Consider the following 19,757-nt stretch of genomic DNA (forward strand, 5'->3'; position numbering starts at 1 on the left):
GGGACACTGGAGCTGCACAAATGTTGTAAGAAGGGATGATCCTCACCCCATCTCTGGGTAAAAGATAACTGAAGGACAACCGTGTGGCCAACCTTTAAATGAGGAGAAGTAAAGAAACAGATCAAGTGGGAAGAGAATGTGATCAGTAGGATGACAGGGAAGCTAAGGGGGCTCATGATTTTCGGAATGACCCACTGAACAGCGAAGAGGAGAAAAAGGTATATCAGAACTAACCAGTCCAACTTGACCATCTATTCAAGGGACCTAGGAGACCTGGCTATTCAGAAGGCGAAGGTGTTGCCTTTGTTTAGATGTGTCACAAATGTAACTGGGTCTTCTTAGCCTCAGGCCCCCAATATGGAGTTGAAGACTACATGATTGAGCACTAACCCATGGAATAAACACAGAAGCCAGCTCTGCAGCCTGTCTTAGAAAGAGTACTCGACTTGTGGAGACCAGGTTGAGCATGCCTAAAATGGTAGTTAATACAGCTGTGCTTCCAGCCAGCAAAGTATAGGTAAGTGGCTTCTTGCATCATTCTAGAGGAAGATCCTGGGGTTATTTATTAAATTATATAAACAAATATATGAAGTCTGTCCATAAAGTGGTCATAGGCCACTTTCTACAATCTACTGAGACAAATAGCTGCAGACATGGTAGGTGTAAAGCTAACAGTAGTTGTGGAGAACTGCCTGCCACCTCAGAGATGGCATCAGAAATGTGTGGTTGGGGGCACAACAGAGCTATCTTTCCAGCAACTGGAATAACTGAAGCTCATGGGACTGCATATGCAGCATGGACCTGAGATGAGGCAGGGTAGGGTTAAAGGATGGAATACTTGATCTGGAGAATGCTTGCAGTTACAGCAGCTTCTGCAACAACCAAGCAGGCTTATTTTCTAGAAAGAGAGTGGTATTCTCCTTCTCCTTGGTGAATGACTACCTTTCTATGGAGGCTCTCATCAGACCCATTTGTAAAATGTCCTTTAGGAACTACGTGCTTATATATGGTATCAGAGATTCTTTAGCGAAGGCCAATGAACCAAAGAGTGCAAACACTAGGGATGAAATGGATTGTGAGCTCCCTAGAGGATGCTCATCAGGACATTACTCTGGGGGAAGGTAAGAATGGACCTTCTGTGAGTGCAGCAAAGCCAAGGGTGAGTTAGTACGTTTCCAAAGCCTTGCAGTGCTGCTTTAATGCTAAAGGACAACATCCTGCACTGTGAATTCTTTTCCACAGGTATGTGAACCAAAGGGGATTTCGGTGGTCTTTGGAGACTGTCGCATGTAAAGACGTGTCCTACTTAGCCAAAAACATAATCAGTTACTATGCTGATGTGCTGCCATGACCTGAAATAGGATCGGCGTCTTGAATTTCTAGAGTGGTAGGATTTGGCGTAAGTCGTACAAACTGTGTATTGGGTACAGTCACCCCTATTTTCTAACGTACTAGGAAATAGTGCCACCATTAAGTTCCCCCATGTTCCTTGTTAGGGAGGAGGGGCTTGCTCTAAGGCTTCCAAAATAAGGAATCTCTCCACCTCCATTTGAAGTTCCTCAGACAAAGACTGAGGCAGAAAGGACCTCGCTTATGTTGGCTATGGTAAATGTAAAACCTAATCATGCCAGACTAACTACAGTCATGGTCTTTCTGAGCCCATTATTGGTAGTGGGTGAAAAGCTTCTGTATGGCCCCAGCACCTCTCTAGGGTTGGGTGCATTAACTGCAGCAAAGTGGTAGGTAATGCTGTGGCCCTGGACAGTGAATTCACGGTCAAGGAACTGGCATACAGTAGACTGGAGTGCTGTGTTGTACAGTTTTGGAAACTGTCAGAGTGGAGCAGATTGTGCTACAATACAGTATATGGGCAAAGAGTCAAGTGCAGATTTGGACAGTGGAGTGTATGGAGATAGAGTGGAGTAAAGGCTAGTGAACCGGCATAGAGTGTAGCACAGGTTTGTAGAGTGCAGTTATATAGAGTGGAAGAGAGCACACTGGAGTAGCGTACAGTGGAGCAGGGTACAGTGGAGTGGCATAAAGTGGAACAGCGTAGAGTGGAGTAGCGTGGACTAGAATGGCGAACAGTAGAATGGTGCAGAGTGGAATAGCGTATAATGGAGTAGCGTCCAGTAGAGTGGCGTACAGTGGAATGATAGACTGAAGTGGTGTACAGTGGCGTTGCGGGCAGTGTAATAGCGAAAAGAGTGGAGTGGCATACAGTGGAGATGGAGTCCCGTACAGTGGAGATTCATAAAGTGGAATGGCACAGAGTGGAATAGAGCATGGTTGTGTAGGTACAGTGGCGTGGCATACGGATGTACTTGAAATTTAGAAGCAATGCAGATTATGGTGTGCAGAGTGACGCAAAACAGCAAGTTTAACTGCCTTGCGTTTCTCCAGATTTACCAACCAAAGCATGGCCACCCATGGTGGCCTTGCGTTCCTTTTTAAATCAGATTTAAGTATTGCTTTGCACATGTGAGTGACGTTAGGGTAACCCAATTCAATAATACAGCTAGGCCTTAATTACATTTTGGGCCATGGTATATATACCATAATAACTTTGCAGCATGCCATAGCACTTGGAGATAACAAGTCAGTATATAATTGCGCAGTGGTTGGATTTAGAGAATGAAAAAACAGCCATATTGTTTTTACTACAATTTGGCTGTGTTCAGTGTTAGGGCCTTGGCTACAGGTAAATAATAGGTCCCTATCTATTACCACTTTATTTAAGTGCTAATAGGCAGGGAAGGAAAATGTTACTTACCCAGTAGACATCTGTTCGTGGCATGTAGTGCTGTAAATTCACATGCTTTGCATTAGTCCGCCATCTAGTGTTGGGTCCGGTGTGTTACAATTTTTTTTGCTCAAAGAATCCTTTTGAGTCACGAGACCGAGTGACTACTCCTCTTGGTGATACTGTGCATGGGCATCAAGTCCTTTGTTAGATTGTTTTCCTGCAGAAGAATGAGGTAAGGAGTGTATAGCCAGTAAAGAGGAAGAGATGACCATACAGTGTATCTACATATGTACAATATTTATAAGACAATGCATCTACAATAGCAACTGACGTCCGGGGACCGGGAAGGCGGGAGGGCACATGTGAATCTACAGCACTACATGCCAAGAACAGATGTCTACTGGGTAAGTAACATTTTCGTTCAATGGCATGTGTAGCTGTGAATACACATGCTTTGCATAGACTGTAAAGCAGTCTCTCCAAATAAGCGGTGGCTATGTCTGCTATTAGGGTGTTAACTAGAAAAGCCATAGAAGCACCCTTCTTCCTAGTGGAGTGTGCTTTAGGGATAACAGGTAACTGCCGTTTAGCTTTAGAATAACAAGTTTGAATACATTTGACTATACATCTGGCTATATCGTTTTTCAATACTGAATTGCCTTTATGAGGCATTGAAAATGCTACAAAAAGTTGTTTAGATTTCCTAAACTGTTTGGTTCTGTGTATATATAATACATGAGAACACTTTCAACATCCTGTGTGTGAAGAGCTCTCTCTGCAACCGAGTCTGGTTGTGGGAAAAAGACTGGTAATTCAATTGATTGGTTGATGTGGAATGTGAAACTACTTTAGGAAGGAAGTTAGGGTTTGTTCAGGGCACTACGTTATCTCTGTGTATTTGGAAGAATGGTTCTTCTGAGGTTAAAGCCGCATGGAGATCATTTCCATGCCTTAGGGAAGTGATAGCTAATAAAAAAGCCACTTTCCATTAAAGGAATTGTAAATAGCTGGCATGCATTGGCTCAAAAGGTTGACCCATGAGCCTAGTAAGGGCAACATTAAAGTTCCAGGATGTTGCTGGAGGCACCCTGGGTGGAATGACTCTTTTGAGACCTTCCATGAAAGCTTTGATAACTGGAATTCTGAAAAAAGTGATGTCTTGTCTGTTTTGGAGGTAAGCAACTATTTCTGCTAACTGACGACGAATAGATTAGTATTCTAAGTTTGCTTGTTATAAATGCAGCAAATAACAGACAATGTCTTGGACTGAGGCTTTCAGTGGGTCAATGTGTTTTGCTCGTTCGTAGCATACAAACATTTCCATTTTGCAGCATAACATTGTCTGGTTGTAGGTTTACGTGCTTCTTTTAAAATATCCATGCATTCTGGCGGTAGATTTAAATAACCAAACTCTATGACTTCAGGAGCCATATCGCAATGCTGAGCATATTGGAGTCTAGATGCCTGATCTGTCCTTGATTTTGAGTGACAAGGTCTGACCTGCTGGGGAGCTTCTAGTGCGGAACTACTTATAGATCCAGAAGTGTGGTGAACCAGGCTTGGCGAGCCCTATGGGAGCTACAAGGATTATGGTGAGTGAGGTTTGTTTCAATTTGCGAACTAGAGACAGAATGAGTGGCAGAGGCGGAAAAGCAGAAGCAAATATACCTAACCAATTCATCCATAGAGCATTGCCCTTGGACTGAGGGTGTGGGTATCTGGACGCGAAGTTTTGGCATTTTTGTATTTTCTGCTGTGGCAAAGAGGTCTATTTCTGGTGTTCCTCACAGGTGAAGGTATTGGTGAAGTACTTCTGGGTGAAGTTCCCATTCGTGGACTTGTTGCTTCATCCTGCAGAAGAGGTCTACAAACTGATTGTGCATTCCCGGGAGATATTCTACCAGTAGTTGAATGTGATTGTGAATTACCCATTTCCAAATTGTCTGAGCAAGAAAGCACAATTGAGGCAAGTGTGTTCTCCCTGTTTCTGCATATAATACATGGTTGTCATGCTGTCTGTACAGACTAGAACCACTTTGCGAGACAGTTGCGACAAAAATCCTCTGAGCACTAGAAAGACTGTTAGTAATTCCAAGTAGTTGATGTGATGAGTTTGTTGTATTCTACGGTTATTGAGGTGCGCTCCCCAACCTATCTGTGAAGCATCTGTAGTGACAGTGATCTGAGGCACATGGTCTTGAAAGGGCTTCTTCTTGGATAGGTTGATAGGATTCCACAATTGCTGAGAGTGGTGAGTCTGGCGGTCCACCAACACTAGATCCTGTAGATGACCCTGTGACTGAGACCACTGACGAGACAGACACTGCTGTAAGGGACGCATGTGTAGTCCAGCATGAGAAACGATGGCAGTGCATGAAGCCATCCTCCCTAATAACTGCATTTCTAGTCTCATTGTGAAAGAGTGGATCTCCTGTAACTGAGACAGAAGAGTTTGAAAGGCTTGAATAGGAGCTGGATTTGGATATGCTAACCCTAAATGAGTATCGAGAATTGCTCCTAGATAAGGTTGTATTTGTGAGGGATGGAGATGAGATTTGAGAAAATTGATTGTACATCCCAGAGTGGGTAGATGGTTTACTGTGTACTGAGTATACTTCTAACATTGTTGGATGGTATAGGCTTTGACGAGCCAATGCCACAACCACTAAACATTTTGTGAATACCCTGGGAGCGGTTGTTTCCCCGAATGGTAGAACCCTGAATTGATAATGTTTTCCCGCAATAACAAATCTGAGGTATTTGCAATGTGCGGGAATGTGGAAATAAGCATCTTTGAGATCTAATGTTGCCATGTAAATTCCTTGCTGTAATAGGGAAATAACATCTTGCAGCATGACCTTTTGAAAATGCTCTGAAAGGATGTATTGGTTGAGAAGTCTGAGATCCAGAATTGGTCTTAATGACCCGTCTTTCTCTGGTGTAATGAAGTTAAGGGAATATACTCCTAACCATTGTTGATGCGGGGGAATTGGTTCTATAACCCTTTTGAGAAGAAGGGATTGTACCTCTTCTTTCAAGGGAATGAGATAATCGCGTGAAGGTTTGTGAACACAAAGGGGAATATTTGGTGGAGTGGAAATGAGTTCTAGACAATAGCCATGTTGGATAATTGCAAGAACGCATTGATCTGTGGTGATATTGGGCCACTGGGGATAGAAATTTGCAACTGGAGTGGTGTGTGCTGGAAGAATTTGTAAGCAGTCACAGTCTTGTATTTGAGGCAGAACCGCTAGAGGTGGACGCCTTACCTCTGCCTTTATCATTTGCACCCTTGTAAGAGCTTCTGAAGGGACATCTATTGTGAAAATATGTTCCTTGTTTGGTTTGGGAGGTGGAAGGCTCAGTAGTTAATGTATTGAAACCTCCCCTAAATTCTGGGCTACGAAAATTACCCCTACTTGGTGTAGTTAGTAAGGCTCCCATAGCTTTAGCTCTTTCTGAATCTTTTTTCAGCTTGTCAATAGTGGTATCAACCTCTGCGGCAAACTAGTGTTCTTTATCGAAAGGCATGTTGAGAACTGCCTGTTGCATTTCTGGCTTGAAGCCTGAGCACCTCAGCCAGGTATGCCTTCTTATAATAACACTGGTGTTTACACCACGTGCTGCTGTATCTGCTACATCAATGGCACATCTGATTGAACTGTTTGTGATGGCCTGCCCTTCTGAGACTATCTCCTGACCCCTTTTTTGATGTTCCTGTGGAAGGTACTGGAACAGTTCCTCCATCTCGTCCCAGTGGGCTCTATCAGACCTTGCTAGGAGTGCCGGAGAATTTGCAATTCTCCAATAATTAGCAGCTTGCGCAGCTACATTTTTGCCTGCTGCATCCAGTTTTTTGCTCTACTTATCAGGAGGAGAATCATCTCCTGTGAACTGACCATTAGAACGATTTTGTGCTGCACTCACTACTAAAGAATCAGGAGGTAGTTGTGATTTAATAAATATTGGATCTGAGTAGGCTGCTTTGCACTTTGTGTTGACCCTTGGGGTAACAGCCCTTGCCCTAACAGGTTATTTGAATATCTCTGGGGCATGTCTAAACATACCTGGCAGCATGGGTAGGAACTGACTCTCTTCATGAGTGTTGGTTAATGTATCAAAGAGGAAATCCCCTTCTATAGGGTCGGTGTGCATATGTACATTATGGTATGCTGCTGCCCTTGCAATAACCTGATTGTATGCTGTTGCATCCTCAGAGGGTGAAGGCCTTGCTAGATATAAATCTGGGTCATTAGAGAGCATAGGATCTGCATCATATCAATCCCATGGATTTACATTCTGTGGAATATCACCTAAATCATCTACATGAGGTGATGTTGACCCTGAAAATGGTGGCTGCATTAAAGATGTAGGAGATTGTGGTGGTGGAGGAGTATGAGGAAGTACAGAAGAGTGACCAGAATGAGGTGGAGAAGGTTGAGCTTGATCTGGAGCCTTGTCTTTATCCTTGGAGACTTTTTTGGTAGAAGGAGCAGTGTCCAATGTTTCTTGAAATGTAAGTCTCCTTTTAATTGGAACGGGGGAGAAGCAATTATTTTCCCCGTTCACTTTTGTATATGAATCTGGTGCTGACGAGCGTCCATTGCTTCTAAAATTGGCTCCACTGTTTAGCTCCCTTCAGATGAAATAGTGCAGTCTTTAGAAGCCACTATCTTCAGGTCCGAAGTTTTCAGAATTGCAGCCTTTTGTCGAACCAAAGGTGTCAGCTCCGGAGCTGATGTTGAAGGCTTCTTTCTCAGAGCCGAAGTGCTCGATTCAAAATCTCAGCTTGATCCTAAGATTGGGTTGGATGCTGTTGAGTCCTTGGTCGGTGCCGAAGACATCTTGGTAATTTTTGGCGCTGAGTCGCAGTGCGGGGCATCGAATTTTAATTGTCAGGTTTCGATCATGGCCCGAAGGCAGTGGTGGGCCGATAACCAGCTTAGAAGTCTTTTTTAAAGTCTTTAGGTGTGAAGATGGGGCTGGTGTACTCGGGTATTGTGCTGCCGGAATCGACAGGCTCTAGATGTCCGATTCAACATTTGACTCGCAGTCTCTAAAAAGAGAGGGCTGCCTGATGTCCGATTTCCTCTTGTGCATGCTCCTCTCCGAAGATGTCGGGAGTGTCTTCCGATGTCTTCGATGCCATCTCTGATGCGCTCTTCGGTCCCAGAGAGATTTTTTTATATTGAAAAGACCTACAAGTCAGTGTTAGTGGCCCCAATGAATATTACAATAAATTGGAAGAGCTCAGCCTCCCCAATGATGGAGACATGGAGTAATGTTTTACTTCCCTGTTTGTTATCCGAAAGAACACACAGGGAGGGGCGAGCTGGTTTAAGGAAGCACTAAGTGGCATGAGTTTGGGATTTATTTGTGGAAGAACTTAAGGCCCTTGTCAAAGGTAATGCTAGTCCTCTGTAGAGTATCCTCCCTCCCCCCTCCTACCAAGTTGAAATTCTTGCACTGGTTCATAGAATACAGTTAATTTGTCTTTCTATATTTTTCCACCATTAAGTAAATCTCAATGTAGGAAGGTTTTCTGCTGATTTCCCTGCCTTGGTTCTAAAGTAAGAGAGGTGGTATTCTGTTATATCCTAAAATGTCATTCATTTTATAAAGGGATGGGTACCGTGAGTTTCGAATGAAAGTTGGGAGGGTGGAATGGAAAGGGGGGGTAAAAAAACAGAAACAGCTAAATTGGCTGGTATGCTTTTGAACTATGGCCCATTTTTATACTTTTTTAGTGCCTCATTTGTGTCATTTTTTAAATACAATTATGTTTTGTAAGATTGCGCCGCTTTTGCATCCAGAAATGGCGCAAATGTGGCGCTACAAAAGTATAAATATGGGCCTATATGTCAAGTGCAGTTGTTTGAGGTTTGCCTATTATGACACTTTCCACTGTGTGTAACGATTGTATGATTGCATAATGCCAATAAAATGTATTTAAAAAGTATTGAAAAAAGAAAAGCATCCTGCAATAAACATTATGCACAAATAATATGCCCTTCTACATTGCTCATCATTTGCGGCTATCAAAGACTACACTCCCACCCCGCACTCCCCGAATAAAATCATACAAAAATGTTTTTCTGTTTTTAAATGATGTGTTACCTGAACAGAAGTACCCCAAAAATAGTATGCACCCAAGTTTACTACGCAGATTATTGATGATTTTTTTGTCGTTTCTGTATCTATAATAAACTGTTCTAGTAAGTTATGGAAATTCTAAAATTGGCATTGCTCAAGTACTGTGATCTGCTGTTGCCAGAATCTTTCTTGGTCCAACTAATCTAGAGGAATTAAAAAGCCTACAGAGCACCAACTGATATACAAAATCTGTGTGACAAGCACCTAGAGGGTGGTATTCAGTCATAACTTGAAGGTCAAGAAAAGAGTAATGAGTGGTGATTGTTTGTAAAGAACCTTAAGCCACTATGCGGATGCCTCACAGCACTGACAGGGACAGAAGAGATAGAAGTGAGGGAAAAGAAAGGAGGGGAGTATAAGGGGAAAGAGGGAAAACCTTGTGAAATGCATGGTTATTCCCACCAGCCTTGTTGTTATATAGCTTGAGAAACAGTACACTGTGGGTAGTTTACCTCATCTGCCTAGCTGACAGCTAGGGAGAAAGTTAAGAGGGACCGGCTGAAAACGAAAGGAGGCAGAAGTCAAGGTTACAAACAGATACAAGGAGAGGAGGGGAAGTTCAAGAGAGGTGAGGGCCATGGATGCGAGAAGGAAGGCATGTGACAGAGTGGATATGACATTTGGTCATGTAGGTTACCGCTGAAGAACTTAGCACTGCTGTTAGGCCACTTCCAAGCACTACTTGGAGAAGGCGAAAAGGCAGTACGCAAAAAGAGAAGAGCAGGGGCAGAATATTTCCAAGTACATACAGGAAAAGGGTGATGGGCTAAGTCTGACTAGCCCCAGGTTGGATATGTGAGCACAGGGTCTTACACAGGTATCTGCAACAGAAGCTCAAACAAGCAAAATAACTATCTGTGTGACAGGGCAGAAAAGTGGATTAGGATAGAGTCCCTCTCGTCCGTGCTCTCCCCTCTGGCCACAAGCCATAAAGTCCTACCTAAGTGGCTTGAGTGAGGAGAAGGGCTGTTCCTCTAGCAGTGGGTGTTGGATGACATGAATGTTCACTGGGTGCTGACTGGCCATGCGTTGTGCAGTGAGGTCATGGTCCATGGATCTCAAGGGATCTCTGGCATCAGACCACTTACAGAAAAAAACTATCTGGTGCACACCTGGCACCTCTACAAAGACGTGGGCAGGAGGAGAAAGATTCTGAAAAGTACTGGGAGGTTTAGCTAGTCCTTCATGTTGTAGGGAGGTGCAGATGAAGCTCAAGAATGTGCCGGCTTAAAGTACTGAGCAATAAAATAGTATTTTTTGAAATTGTGGATGTTGGTGACTGAAAGCTACATTATATTTATATTTTTCATTGTACAAACTGAGTGGTAGCAACACGTTATGAAGAACTTGTTTATAGCAACCAACAATTAATATTTTAATTAACATATTGTTTATGATTCCTATCACTGTTTTTCAAATCAACGTTTATGGCCTCTTGTGCTCAAGTGTATTTTACTCTGTGTAACAGCAGATGCATGTCACTCAAAGTCTCTGCCACTCAGTGTTTATGAGCTCAGTGATCAGTCCGCCAGGAGGGTGGCTCAGTCAAACAGTTGCCGCTGACACGGGTTGATCTGAAGGTCACACGTTTGAGTCCTGAAAAGGATAAGTCCGCCTTCCACCCCTTGCGAGTTAAGTAAACTGAGTATCATTAACCTGGGTAAGAGTAACATCTGTTATTGATAGTGTGTAGGTAAAACAGATGTGCGGCCTGTAGTGCTTTATAAAAAATATGTTATTATTAGCATCACAACTGATATGAGTGGGTGGCACTTACATCTGCATCGTCCATGACAGTGCTGGTGGTGGTGCCGTCCACGGTGGGGCTGCTGCTGACTGCTGAATCGTGGTCCAGTGTGGTAATCAGCACCTGGGCCGCCACTTCCACCAGAGGTTCCCGGTAATCAGAGAAGAGTAGGTGGTTGTAGGGTATCCCGTAGCCCACCGGGTCGTAGGCGCACACAATGTTGAGAAGAGACGTGAATAGTGGTAAGGCATGCCTGAAACAAAAAATAAGATTTGCAGGAGTGCTTGTCATGTAAAGTCCAGCCAGGAGGCAACGGTGTGTGTATATGTATATGAATGTATGGAATTAAGTAAGCATGCTGCAAGTTTGAGATATTAATTTATCCTTGTAAATATTACTAGATATATTTACTTCCTGTGCTGCTTTCTGCTTTAAACAAGGACAACACAACCCTGAATGGAGGATGCAGGCAACTTCCACATTTTGAGTCCTGGCTCCCTAGGTATATTTAGCAAGCCTTTATTTTAAAGTCACCTTTATCAATGTTCTTAGTGACAATGTGAGTCCACGTATAGGCTCATATGCCTAGTGCCATGTTAATAGATTATCTTGGCAATGTACTTCAGTTGGCCCACAGAAGGAGGTGCAGTTCTCGAAAGAGTGCATCAGAGACTGACTAACAGCTTTCTTTTTTTGCTACATACTTTTGATGCTAATGTCAGAGGAAGCAAAATTAAATTGCACTTCTGCAACTTTTCACTTTCACAAGTGATCCTGAATTCTGATAAAGTTGTTTAACGAGTGCTAGCAGAATGATGGATGACATCTTGCTAAAACTAGTCTATTCTGAGGAGATGAGAAATGCCTCCACAGGGTACAGCTCTCAGTCTGGAATCCTTAAGTAATACTGACGCAGATTTAGTTGGAAAGTTATGTCTAATTTCAACTATATCAAAGTCTATCTTAGTGTTGGCAGAGCTTCCAGTTTAAGGCTAATCTAGCCTATTTCAAAGACAAAAAGAACAAAAACCATACAAATTCAAAGGAGAAAGAGAGCTTAATTAACATAGTCCATATCTGGAGTTAATCTTCCGTTCCACTGCCCATCACAAGAAATGTCTTCTCTTTCTAGCTCTGGTCTTGTACTCTGTTCATTTTTTATTTCCCATCTTTAATCTACCCATCTCCTGCTCCTGATTCCACCCTCACATTACCTTACTGAGGATTTAATACCACTTTCTCTGCTCCTCGAGCCCTCTCCACTTGATCTAGCTCCACCCCTTGTCATTCTTTTTCTCCCTTCGAATCTGGATGTTAATTTCAAATCTTTCAGTGATACACCATTCACTCTCATAACTTGGAACCCGTAACCCTCTAATAAACTCATTATGAGAGCTGATCCCTTTCGCTCGCATCACAGAAAGCTCCATCCAGGAAGAAAACCTTCTGGATCAAAATCTGCCCTAGCTAAGCTAGACTGCTTGCAGCTCTCTGCCCTGCACACCCCCGACTATTCTACAGTATGTCTCAGCAACACAAGTGACACAGAACACAATAGCAGCTACAATGCCCTCAAACTATCACAGGATCAGGGATTACATTACAATAGGCAGAGCCTGACGACATGAGAGGAAGACGCGTAGTCACCAAACAGGTGTATGCTCAATGAGATGTATACTCTGTAAATATTGAGACAAGCATTCACCACACCAAATAGCTAGCTATAAGCAAAGATAACCACCTAATAGTGAAAACTATAAAACATCTGGTAACTGTTAGCAGCTCCGTGCTCACAGCCAGGGATAACAAAACAAAGGTGGAAACTGGGAAACGACAGAGCAAGAAACCTCAGGAGCTTCACCACATTGTTTCATAGAATTTTGAGCAATGTGCACTACTCAGGAGTGCATCCAGTGTGTCTAGTTTGTTGAATTATGCTGCTCTTTAGTTGATCGCATGGGATATGCAAATGTTTATTTGTTTTAAAAAATGCCACACCTCTAGAGACTGGAAATTTAAAATTATAACATAGATGACCTCTTCAAACACCCCTGCCCTTGCTCTTTACCCAGATTGTACCAGGATTATAATGACATCTTCACAAGCGCTCTAGCAGAGTCCGTTACTTTTTTGTTTGACCAAAATTAAGTAAACCCTGTGCTACAAATTAAATCTCTCAGCTCATTATTTCCAACGTTTCTCGGGGGATGGAAACCACTTACTTCCTGGAGGGTTGTGTTAGTACTGGTGCTGTAAGTGAGAGGAGCCACTGGTGGAAGTGAGAGGTGCCAGTGGTGGATGCAGGAGGAAGCCTTTATTTATTTTACAAATAGTACCATCCAGGAGCAAGTGTAGGAAGGAGCAATCTAACACTTTTTGTCCAGTCTCAGAGACTATGGATGGATAAGTCTCCCACCTAGTGCAGGATTTCGAAATGATTGACAGTGTTTAGGACGAGCAGTGTGAGAAAGTATATCCTTAGGGCATTCCAAGATAACCCCATTGGCCTGAATCATGGGGATGACATATATATATATATATACAGTATATATATAGATATATAATAATAATGTCACCTACCCAGTGTACATCTGTTCGTGACATGTAGTGCCGCAGATTCACATGCTGTGCATATCTCGCCATCTAGTGTTGGGCTCGGAGTGTTACAAGTTGTTTTTCCTTCAAAGAAGTCTTTTTTTCGAGTCACAGGATTGAGTGACTCCTCCTCTCGGTGATAGTGCACATGGGCAGCAACCCCTTTGTTAGATTGTTTTCCCGCTGGAGGGTGAAGTAAAAAGTGAAGAATTGTGTATGTACAACTATAGATATATAAAAAGTAAATAAGATGTCCATGCAAATGTATATACATATGTACAAATAAGTACTAAAATGACTACAGGCTCCCGGGGAGGAGGGAGGGCGCATGTGTAACTGCAGCTACACATGCCATTGAACGGAAAATGCCACTTAACCAGTGTACATCTGTTTGTGGCATGTAGTGCTGCAGATTCACATCTGTGCATAGACTAAAAAGCAGTTCTCTTCCCATGTAAGCGGCGGTTAGCCCGTAGGAGTTGAAGTAGTTTGAAATAGTGTTTTTAGCACCGCTTGTCCAACATTGGCTTGTTGTCTAGATAACACATCCACACAGTAATGCTTGGTGAATGTATGTGGTGTGGACCATGCGGCTGCTTTGCATATATCTGCCATTGGTATATTTCCTAAGAATGCCATGGAGGCACCTTTTTTCCTAGTGGAATGGGCTTTTGGAGTTATTGATAGCTGCCTTTTGCTTGGAGGAAGCATGTTTGAATACATTTTACAATCCATCTAGCTAATCCTTGTTTTGAAATGGGATTACCTTTATGAGGTTGTTGGAAAGCAACAAAAAGTTGTTTAGTTTTACTAAGGTCCTTTGTTCTGTCTACATAATACAGTAGAGCTCTTTTGAGATCAAAAGTGTGGAGGGCTCTTTCAGCAGTAGAGTGTGGCTGTGGAAAGAAGACAGGCAATTCCACTGACTGATTAAAGTGAAAAGGTGAAACCACTTTAGGCAAAAATGTTGGATTTGCCCTATGTACTACTTTGTGTTTGGGTACTTGGAAGAAATGTTCTTCAAGAGTAAATGACTGAATTTCACTTACTCTTCTCAAGGAAGTAATTACTCCCAAGAAAGCAACCTTCCATGTTAGAAACTGAATAGTGCAAGAGTGTATGGGTTTGAATGGGGGACCCATAAGTCTTCTGAGTAAGATATTAAGATTCCATGCAGGAGCTGGTGGAACTCTAGGTGGAATAATGTGTTTGAGCCCTTCCATAAATGCTTTTATGACAGGAACTCTAAACCGAGAGGTATGTTGTTTGTTTTGTAGATAGGCTGATATGGCTGTAAGATGAATTTTAATAAAGGAATGGGCAAGATTTGCTTTCGGTAAATAAAGCAAATAGCACAGAATATCCTGTACCAATGCTTTAAGTGGATCTATATTTTTAGGTTGACAGTAGTATACAAACCGTTTCCATGTATTTGCATAGCATTGTCTGGTTGTTGGTTTACATGCTTGTTTTAGAACATCCATACATTCTAATTGAAGCTGTAGATATCCACATTCTATAGCCTCAGGAGCCAAATCGCCAAGTTGAGCACACTGGGATTGGGACGCCTGATTTGTCCGCTGTTCTGAATTAACAGGTCTGGTCTGTTTGGAAGCTTGTGATGTGGTACTACTGACAGATCTAGCAGTGTTGTGTACCAGTGTCAGCGTGCCCACATGGGAGCTATGAGTATCATGGTGAGGGAAGTGTGACGTATTTTGTTGACCAGAAACAGAATTAACGGGAGAGGAGGAAAAGCTTAAGCAAACATCCCTGACCAGTTGATTCATACAGCATTGCCCTTGGACTGAGGGTGTGGGTATCTGGATGCAAAGTTTTGGCATTTTGAGTTTTCGTTTGTTGCGAAAAGGTCTACGTTTGGTGTTCCCCACATTTGAAAGTAATATTGACTTACTTGTGTGTGAATCTCCCATTCGTGTATTTGTTGCTGCGTCCTGCTTAGAAGGTCAGCTAGCTGGTTGTGTATCCTTGGGATGTATTCCGTTAGCAGGTGAATGCGACTGTGAATTGCCCATTTCCATTTTGTTTGAGTTAGAAGGAACAATTGGGATGAGTGTGTCCCCCTCTCCTGTTTTTTCAGATAATACATTGTTGTCATGTTGTCTGTTCTTATTAAGACTATATTGTGTATGATCTGTGGTTGAAATGCCTTGACGGCTAAGAACACCGCTAATAATTCCAAGTGGTTTATGTGATATGTTTTTGGTATTGAGTCCCATTCCCCTTGTATCGTTAGATTGTTGAGATGGGCTCCCCAACCTGTCATTCATGCATTTGTTGCGATTATGATGTGTGGCACAGGGTCTTGAAAAGGCCGCCCCTTTGTTAAGTTGTTGTGATTCCACCATAGCAGAAACTTGTAAGTTTGGCAGTCTAACAACACTAGATCCTGTAGCCGATCCTGTGTCTGAGACCATTGTTGCGAGAGACATTGTTGCAGTGGTGTCATGTTTAGCTGTGCATTTGGTACTATAGCTATGCATGATGCCATCATTCCCAATAGTTTCATGACAAATCTTACTGTGTAAGTTTGATTGACCTGCATTTGTGATATGAGGTAGTGAAAGGCTTGTATCTGTTGTGGATTTGGGTAGGCTAATGCTGACTGAGTATTCAGAATTGCGAACAGATAAGGTTGAAATTGTGCTGGCCGAAGATGAGATTTCTGGTAATTGAGTGTGAACCCTAATGTGTGTATGGTATCTATCGTGGATTTTATTAACCAATCGTCTAGATAACAGAACACATGTATGTGCTGTCTTCTGAGGTATGCCGCTACTACAGCTAGACATTGTGAACACTCTTGGTGCTGTTGTTACTCCAAAGGGTAGTACCTTGAATTGGTAGTGCTTGTCCGTAATTACGAACCTTAAATACTTGCGGTGAGCTGGATGTATGGGAATGTGGAAGTAAGCGTCTTTTAGCTCTAGCGCTGTCATGTAATCTTGTTTTTGTAGTAGGGGAATGACATCCTGTAGAGTGACCATGTGTGAAAATGTTCTGACAGGATATATAGATTTAGGGGCCTGAGATCGAGAATGGGTCTGAGAGTACCATCCTTCTTTGGTATAAGGAAGTATAAGGAGTATACTCCTGTTCCTTGCTGTGAGATGGGAACTATTCCTATTGCCTCCTTGAGTAATAGAGATTCTACCTCTTGTTTTAGTAGAATAGATTGTTCTGGAGAGAGTCTGTGAGAACGAGGTGGAATATTTGGTGGGGAGGAGTTGAGTTTTAGGCAATAACCACTGCGAATAATTGAGAGTACCCATTGATCTGTGGTGATGTTTTTGTCAGTGAGAATGGAATTGTTGCAGTCTTCCTCCCACAGGAGACATATGGGATTGTGGGATGTTTGGGAAGTCATTGTTTAGTGGGTATAGAAGTACCCTTTGAGGCTGCAAATTTTCCTCTGGCCCTGAAATTTTGTCCTCTGTAAGAGTCTCTAAATGACCCCCTTGGGCAGTACTGCTGTCCTTGCTTTGGATGGGAGGTAGAGGCCTCTGCAGTCTGGTTTTAAAACTCTCCCTAAATTGAGGTTTCCGAAAGGAACCCCAAAATGATGTGGTATAAATTGCTCCCATGGCTTTTGCTGTCTCGGAGTCTTTTTTAAGTTTCTCTATGGTTGTGTCCACCTCTGGTCCGAAGAATTGCTGTTTGTTAAACGGCATATTAAGGACCGCCTGTTTAAAACCTGAGGACCTCAACCATGCATGTCGTCTAATTGTGATGATGGTATTAATTCCTCTAGCTGCAGTGTCAGCTGCATCTAGAACAGATCTAATCTGATTATTTGTTATGGCCTGACCCTCTTCCACAATTTGCTGCGCCCGCTTTTGGTGTTCCTTGGGTAAGTACTGCAAGAATTCTTGCATCTCATCCCAATGTGTACTGTCATATCTTGCTAACAGGGCCTGGGAATTGGCAATACGCCATTGGTTGGCTGCTTGTGTTGCCACCCTTTTCCCCACAGCATAAAATTTTCTGCTTTCTTTGTCAGGGGGTGGGGTATCCCCAGAAGATGTACGCAAAGCGTACCCATTTTCGGATCCGTGATGTTGGGTGTCTGCTCGGTTCGGAGGTTGAGGCTTGTAATTTTCATCTCAACCCTGACACCAAAACAGGTGTGGTAACCCGTTGATGGAGTGTTTTGGCATTTTTCGGAACCAAACCCAAGGGTCGGTCAACGATTATTTTTTTCCGGGTGGAACCATGGCTTGTCAGCAGTGATGCACCCAAGGCCTTGCCTGATTCTTCAAAAGCTGGTGTTGGGGCAGGTGTACTCACGTACTGCGCCGCTGCTATTGGCTGGCTGCCCTCATCTGAACCCTGCTCGGATTCGGAGTATGGGATCGAAAATGCCTTTTGTGCCTGCTCCTCTTCGGGGGTGTCGGTGATGGACTTTGTGTGCTCAGACACCATCTCCAGTCTTCATGCCCTTCAATCGCATAACATTTTCTTTGATCAAAATGACTGACATGCCTCACAGCTTTTTTCTCAACGTTCTGGAGAAAGACAGATTACAGACCAAGTGCTGGTCGGTATAAGGATATTTTGCGTGGCACCGAGGACAGAATCGGAATGAAGTCTGATCCATCAGGCTATGAAGTAGTAGGCCTGAACAGGCCCAAGGTGGGTGAGAGCGCCCAAAAGGGCGTTTCTGCGATCCCGACGGTACTATAGGATCGAGTGCAGAAGAAACCACGTTCGAAACAACACCAACAGCATGAGAAAGGTTTGAGAGAATACAGAGTTTCCAAATCGAAAGTCCCAGAGCGAGAGGGAACCATCCGAACCCGACAGCAGAAAAAAAACAATTCTACCAAAGGAGTCGATGCCCATGCGCACTATCACCTAGAGGAGGTGTCACTCGATCCCAAGACCTGAAAAAAAGGCTTCTTAGAAGAAAAACAACTTGTAACACTCCGAGCCCAACACTAGATACTAGAATGCGAGATATGAACAGCATGTGTATCCGCAGCTACACATGCCACTGAACACACACACACATATATATATATATTAGAGACATCAAGCTTGTTAGTGCTTGTGTGCTAGGCATAGTCTACATCGTTGAGATTTACACACATATACGTATATATTCATATATATGTGTGTGTGTGTAAATCTCACGATGTAGACTATGCATAGCATACAAAAACTAACAAACCTGATCTCCATTAGCTCCATACAGCAGAATCTCCACCAGAAGCTACAACAGCTGCACCCAGGATCCAACGTGACTTGCAGCTTTCTCTCCTTTCACCGCTGTCAGGAGTCTTGGAAAGCTACTTTGACCAAAAGACCCTAGAAAACATAAATTGCCTTTGAGAACGCTGGAGGGCAGACCTGTTTCCACTGTCTTTCGACCCAAGACAGTCTGATTATTCACCCTTTTCCTTCCTGCTCACCTGTTTTCCGTGGAGCAGAAAAACTGCACCCAGGGATTGGATCCACTGCCACTCTCTGGGGACGGAGCCAGGTACATGGCCTCTGAAAAACAGGTCAGCAAAAGCTTCAGCAACTCTGTCCTGGGGAGAGAGGAAGAATCATCTGTGAGACAGTGCAAGGACATGAGGTCGAGTGGCACCTCAGTTGAAATACAAACTACTCACAGCCCAAGGAATACCCAAGGAAGGGAGTCAACGAATACACACATGGTAGTTGGATTAAAGGGCCCCTGAAGGAAAACATGGCTAGAAAAAATACCTGGGACTAGTGGCTTTACAAATATCAAAGGCAGAAGTTTTTGTTTATTCAAAGAAAGAAGAGGTTAGAATAATTCCGGTAGCAGTTATGTTGCAGAATGCCAACTAATCACGGAATACAAATAAGCAGGCAAAGTGCCTGACAGAGACCTCTCGAGCAAGAAATTACCACACTGCCTTTTCTGTCTCACGCTCCAACACACGGTGCTGTTTCGTTTTCTCCATAACCTCCTACCCAAAGTCTAAATGCGTAGATACACTCACAAACTACAGCCATTTACAAAAACACACCTCAGACGCACTTATCTGCTTCCTAAATAACACCCACACATTTACAGGGAAGATTTAGGCGAAATAAAATTAGGCAAAAACAGAATTGTTCTCATAGAACAAAGTGAGATTGCATGTTTCCTTGAACGTCCAATACAAATGTTTACATCTGATGTAAGCCTAAAGACACACTTTCTCATAAACCTAACTACTCGGTGACGTCATATACGATAACAGTTAAAGACTTCCTTGTTGAATTGCAATATTCTTACAACATACATTAGAAGTAACTTTATTCAATATAGTAAAACTATAACGTCACTCTAATAGCTGGTTTTATAAGCTGAGCTGTACATTTTAGGTTTATGTAGTGGGCAAGTAGACCTACGTCTGAACAAATGCACACTGGGTTAAAACTGGAGGTTAGTGGTTTCGCCAATATAGAAAGTGCAACATAGAGTGGACACATCCCCAAGTGCTAGGAATACTTGAAGGCTCAATGCACTTAAACACCTCA

At 43.0% G+C, this 19,757-nt stretch overlaps 1 protein-coding gene across 1 annotated transcript in view; it reads right to left on the reverse strand.

Moving 5' to 3' along the window:
* HID1 (HID1 domain containing) overlaps positions 1-19,757 on the reverse strand; it is a 187,022-nt gene that overhangs the window by 55,099 nt on the left and 112,166 nt on the right. Inside the window, exons 6-7 of the mRNA XM_069200104.1 lie at positions 18,674-18,793; positions 10,677-10,899 (exon numbers count right to left, since the gene is read on the reverse strand). Of these exons, the coding sequence (XP_069056205.1) occupies positions 10,677-10,899; positions 18,674-18,793 (343 nt within the window). The remainder of the gene's footprint in view (positions 1-10,676; positions 10,900-18,673; positions 18,794-19,757) is intronic.

This window comes from Pleurodeles waltl, chromosome 7, assembly GCF_031143425.1.
Source record: "Pleurodeles waltl isolate 20211129_DDA chromosome 7, aPleWal1.hap1.20221129, whole genome shotgun sequence".
Classification (NCBI taxonomy): domain Eukaryota; kingdom Metazoa; phylum Chordata; class Amphibia; order Caudata; family Salamandridae; genus Pleurodeles; species Pleurodeles waltl.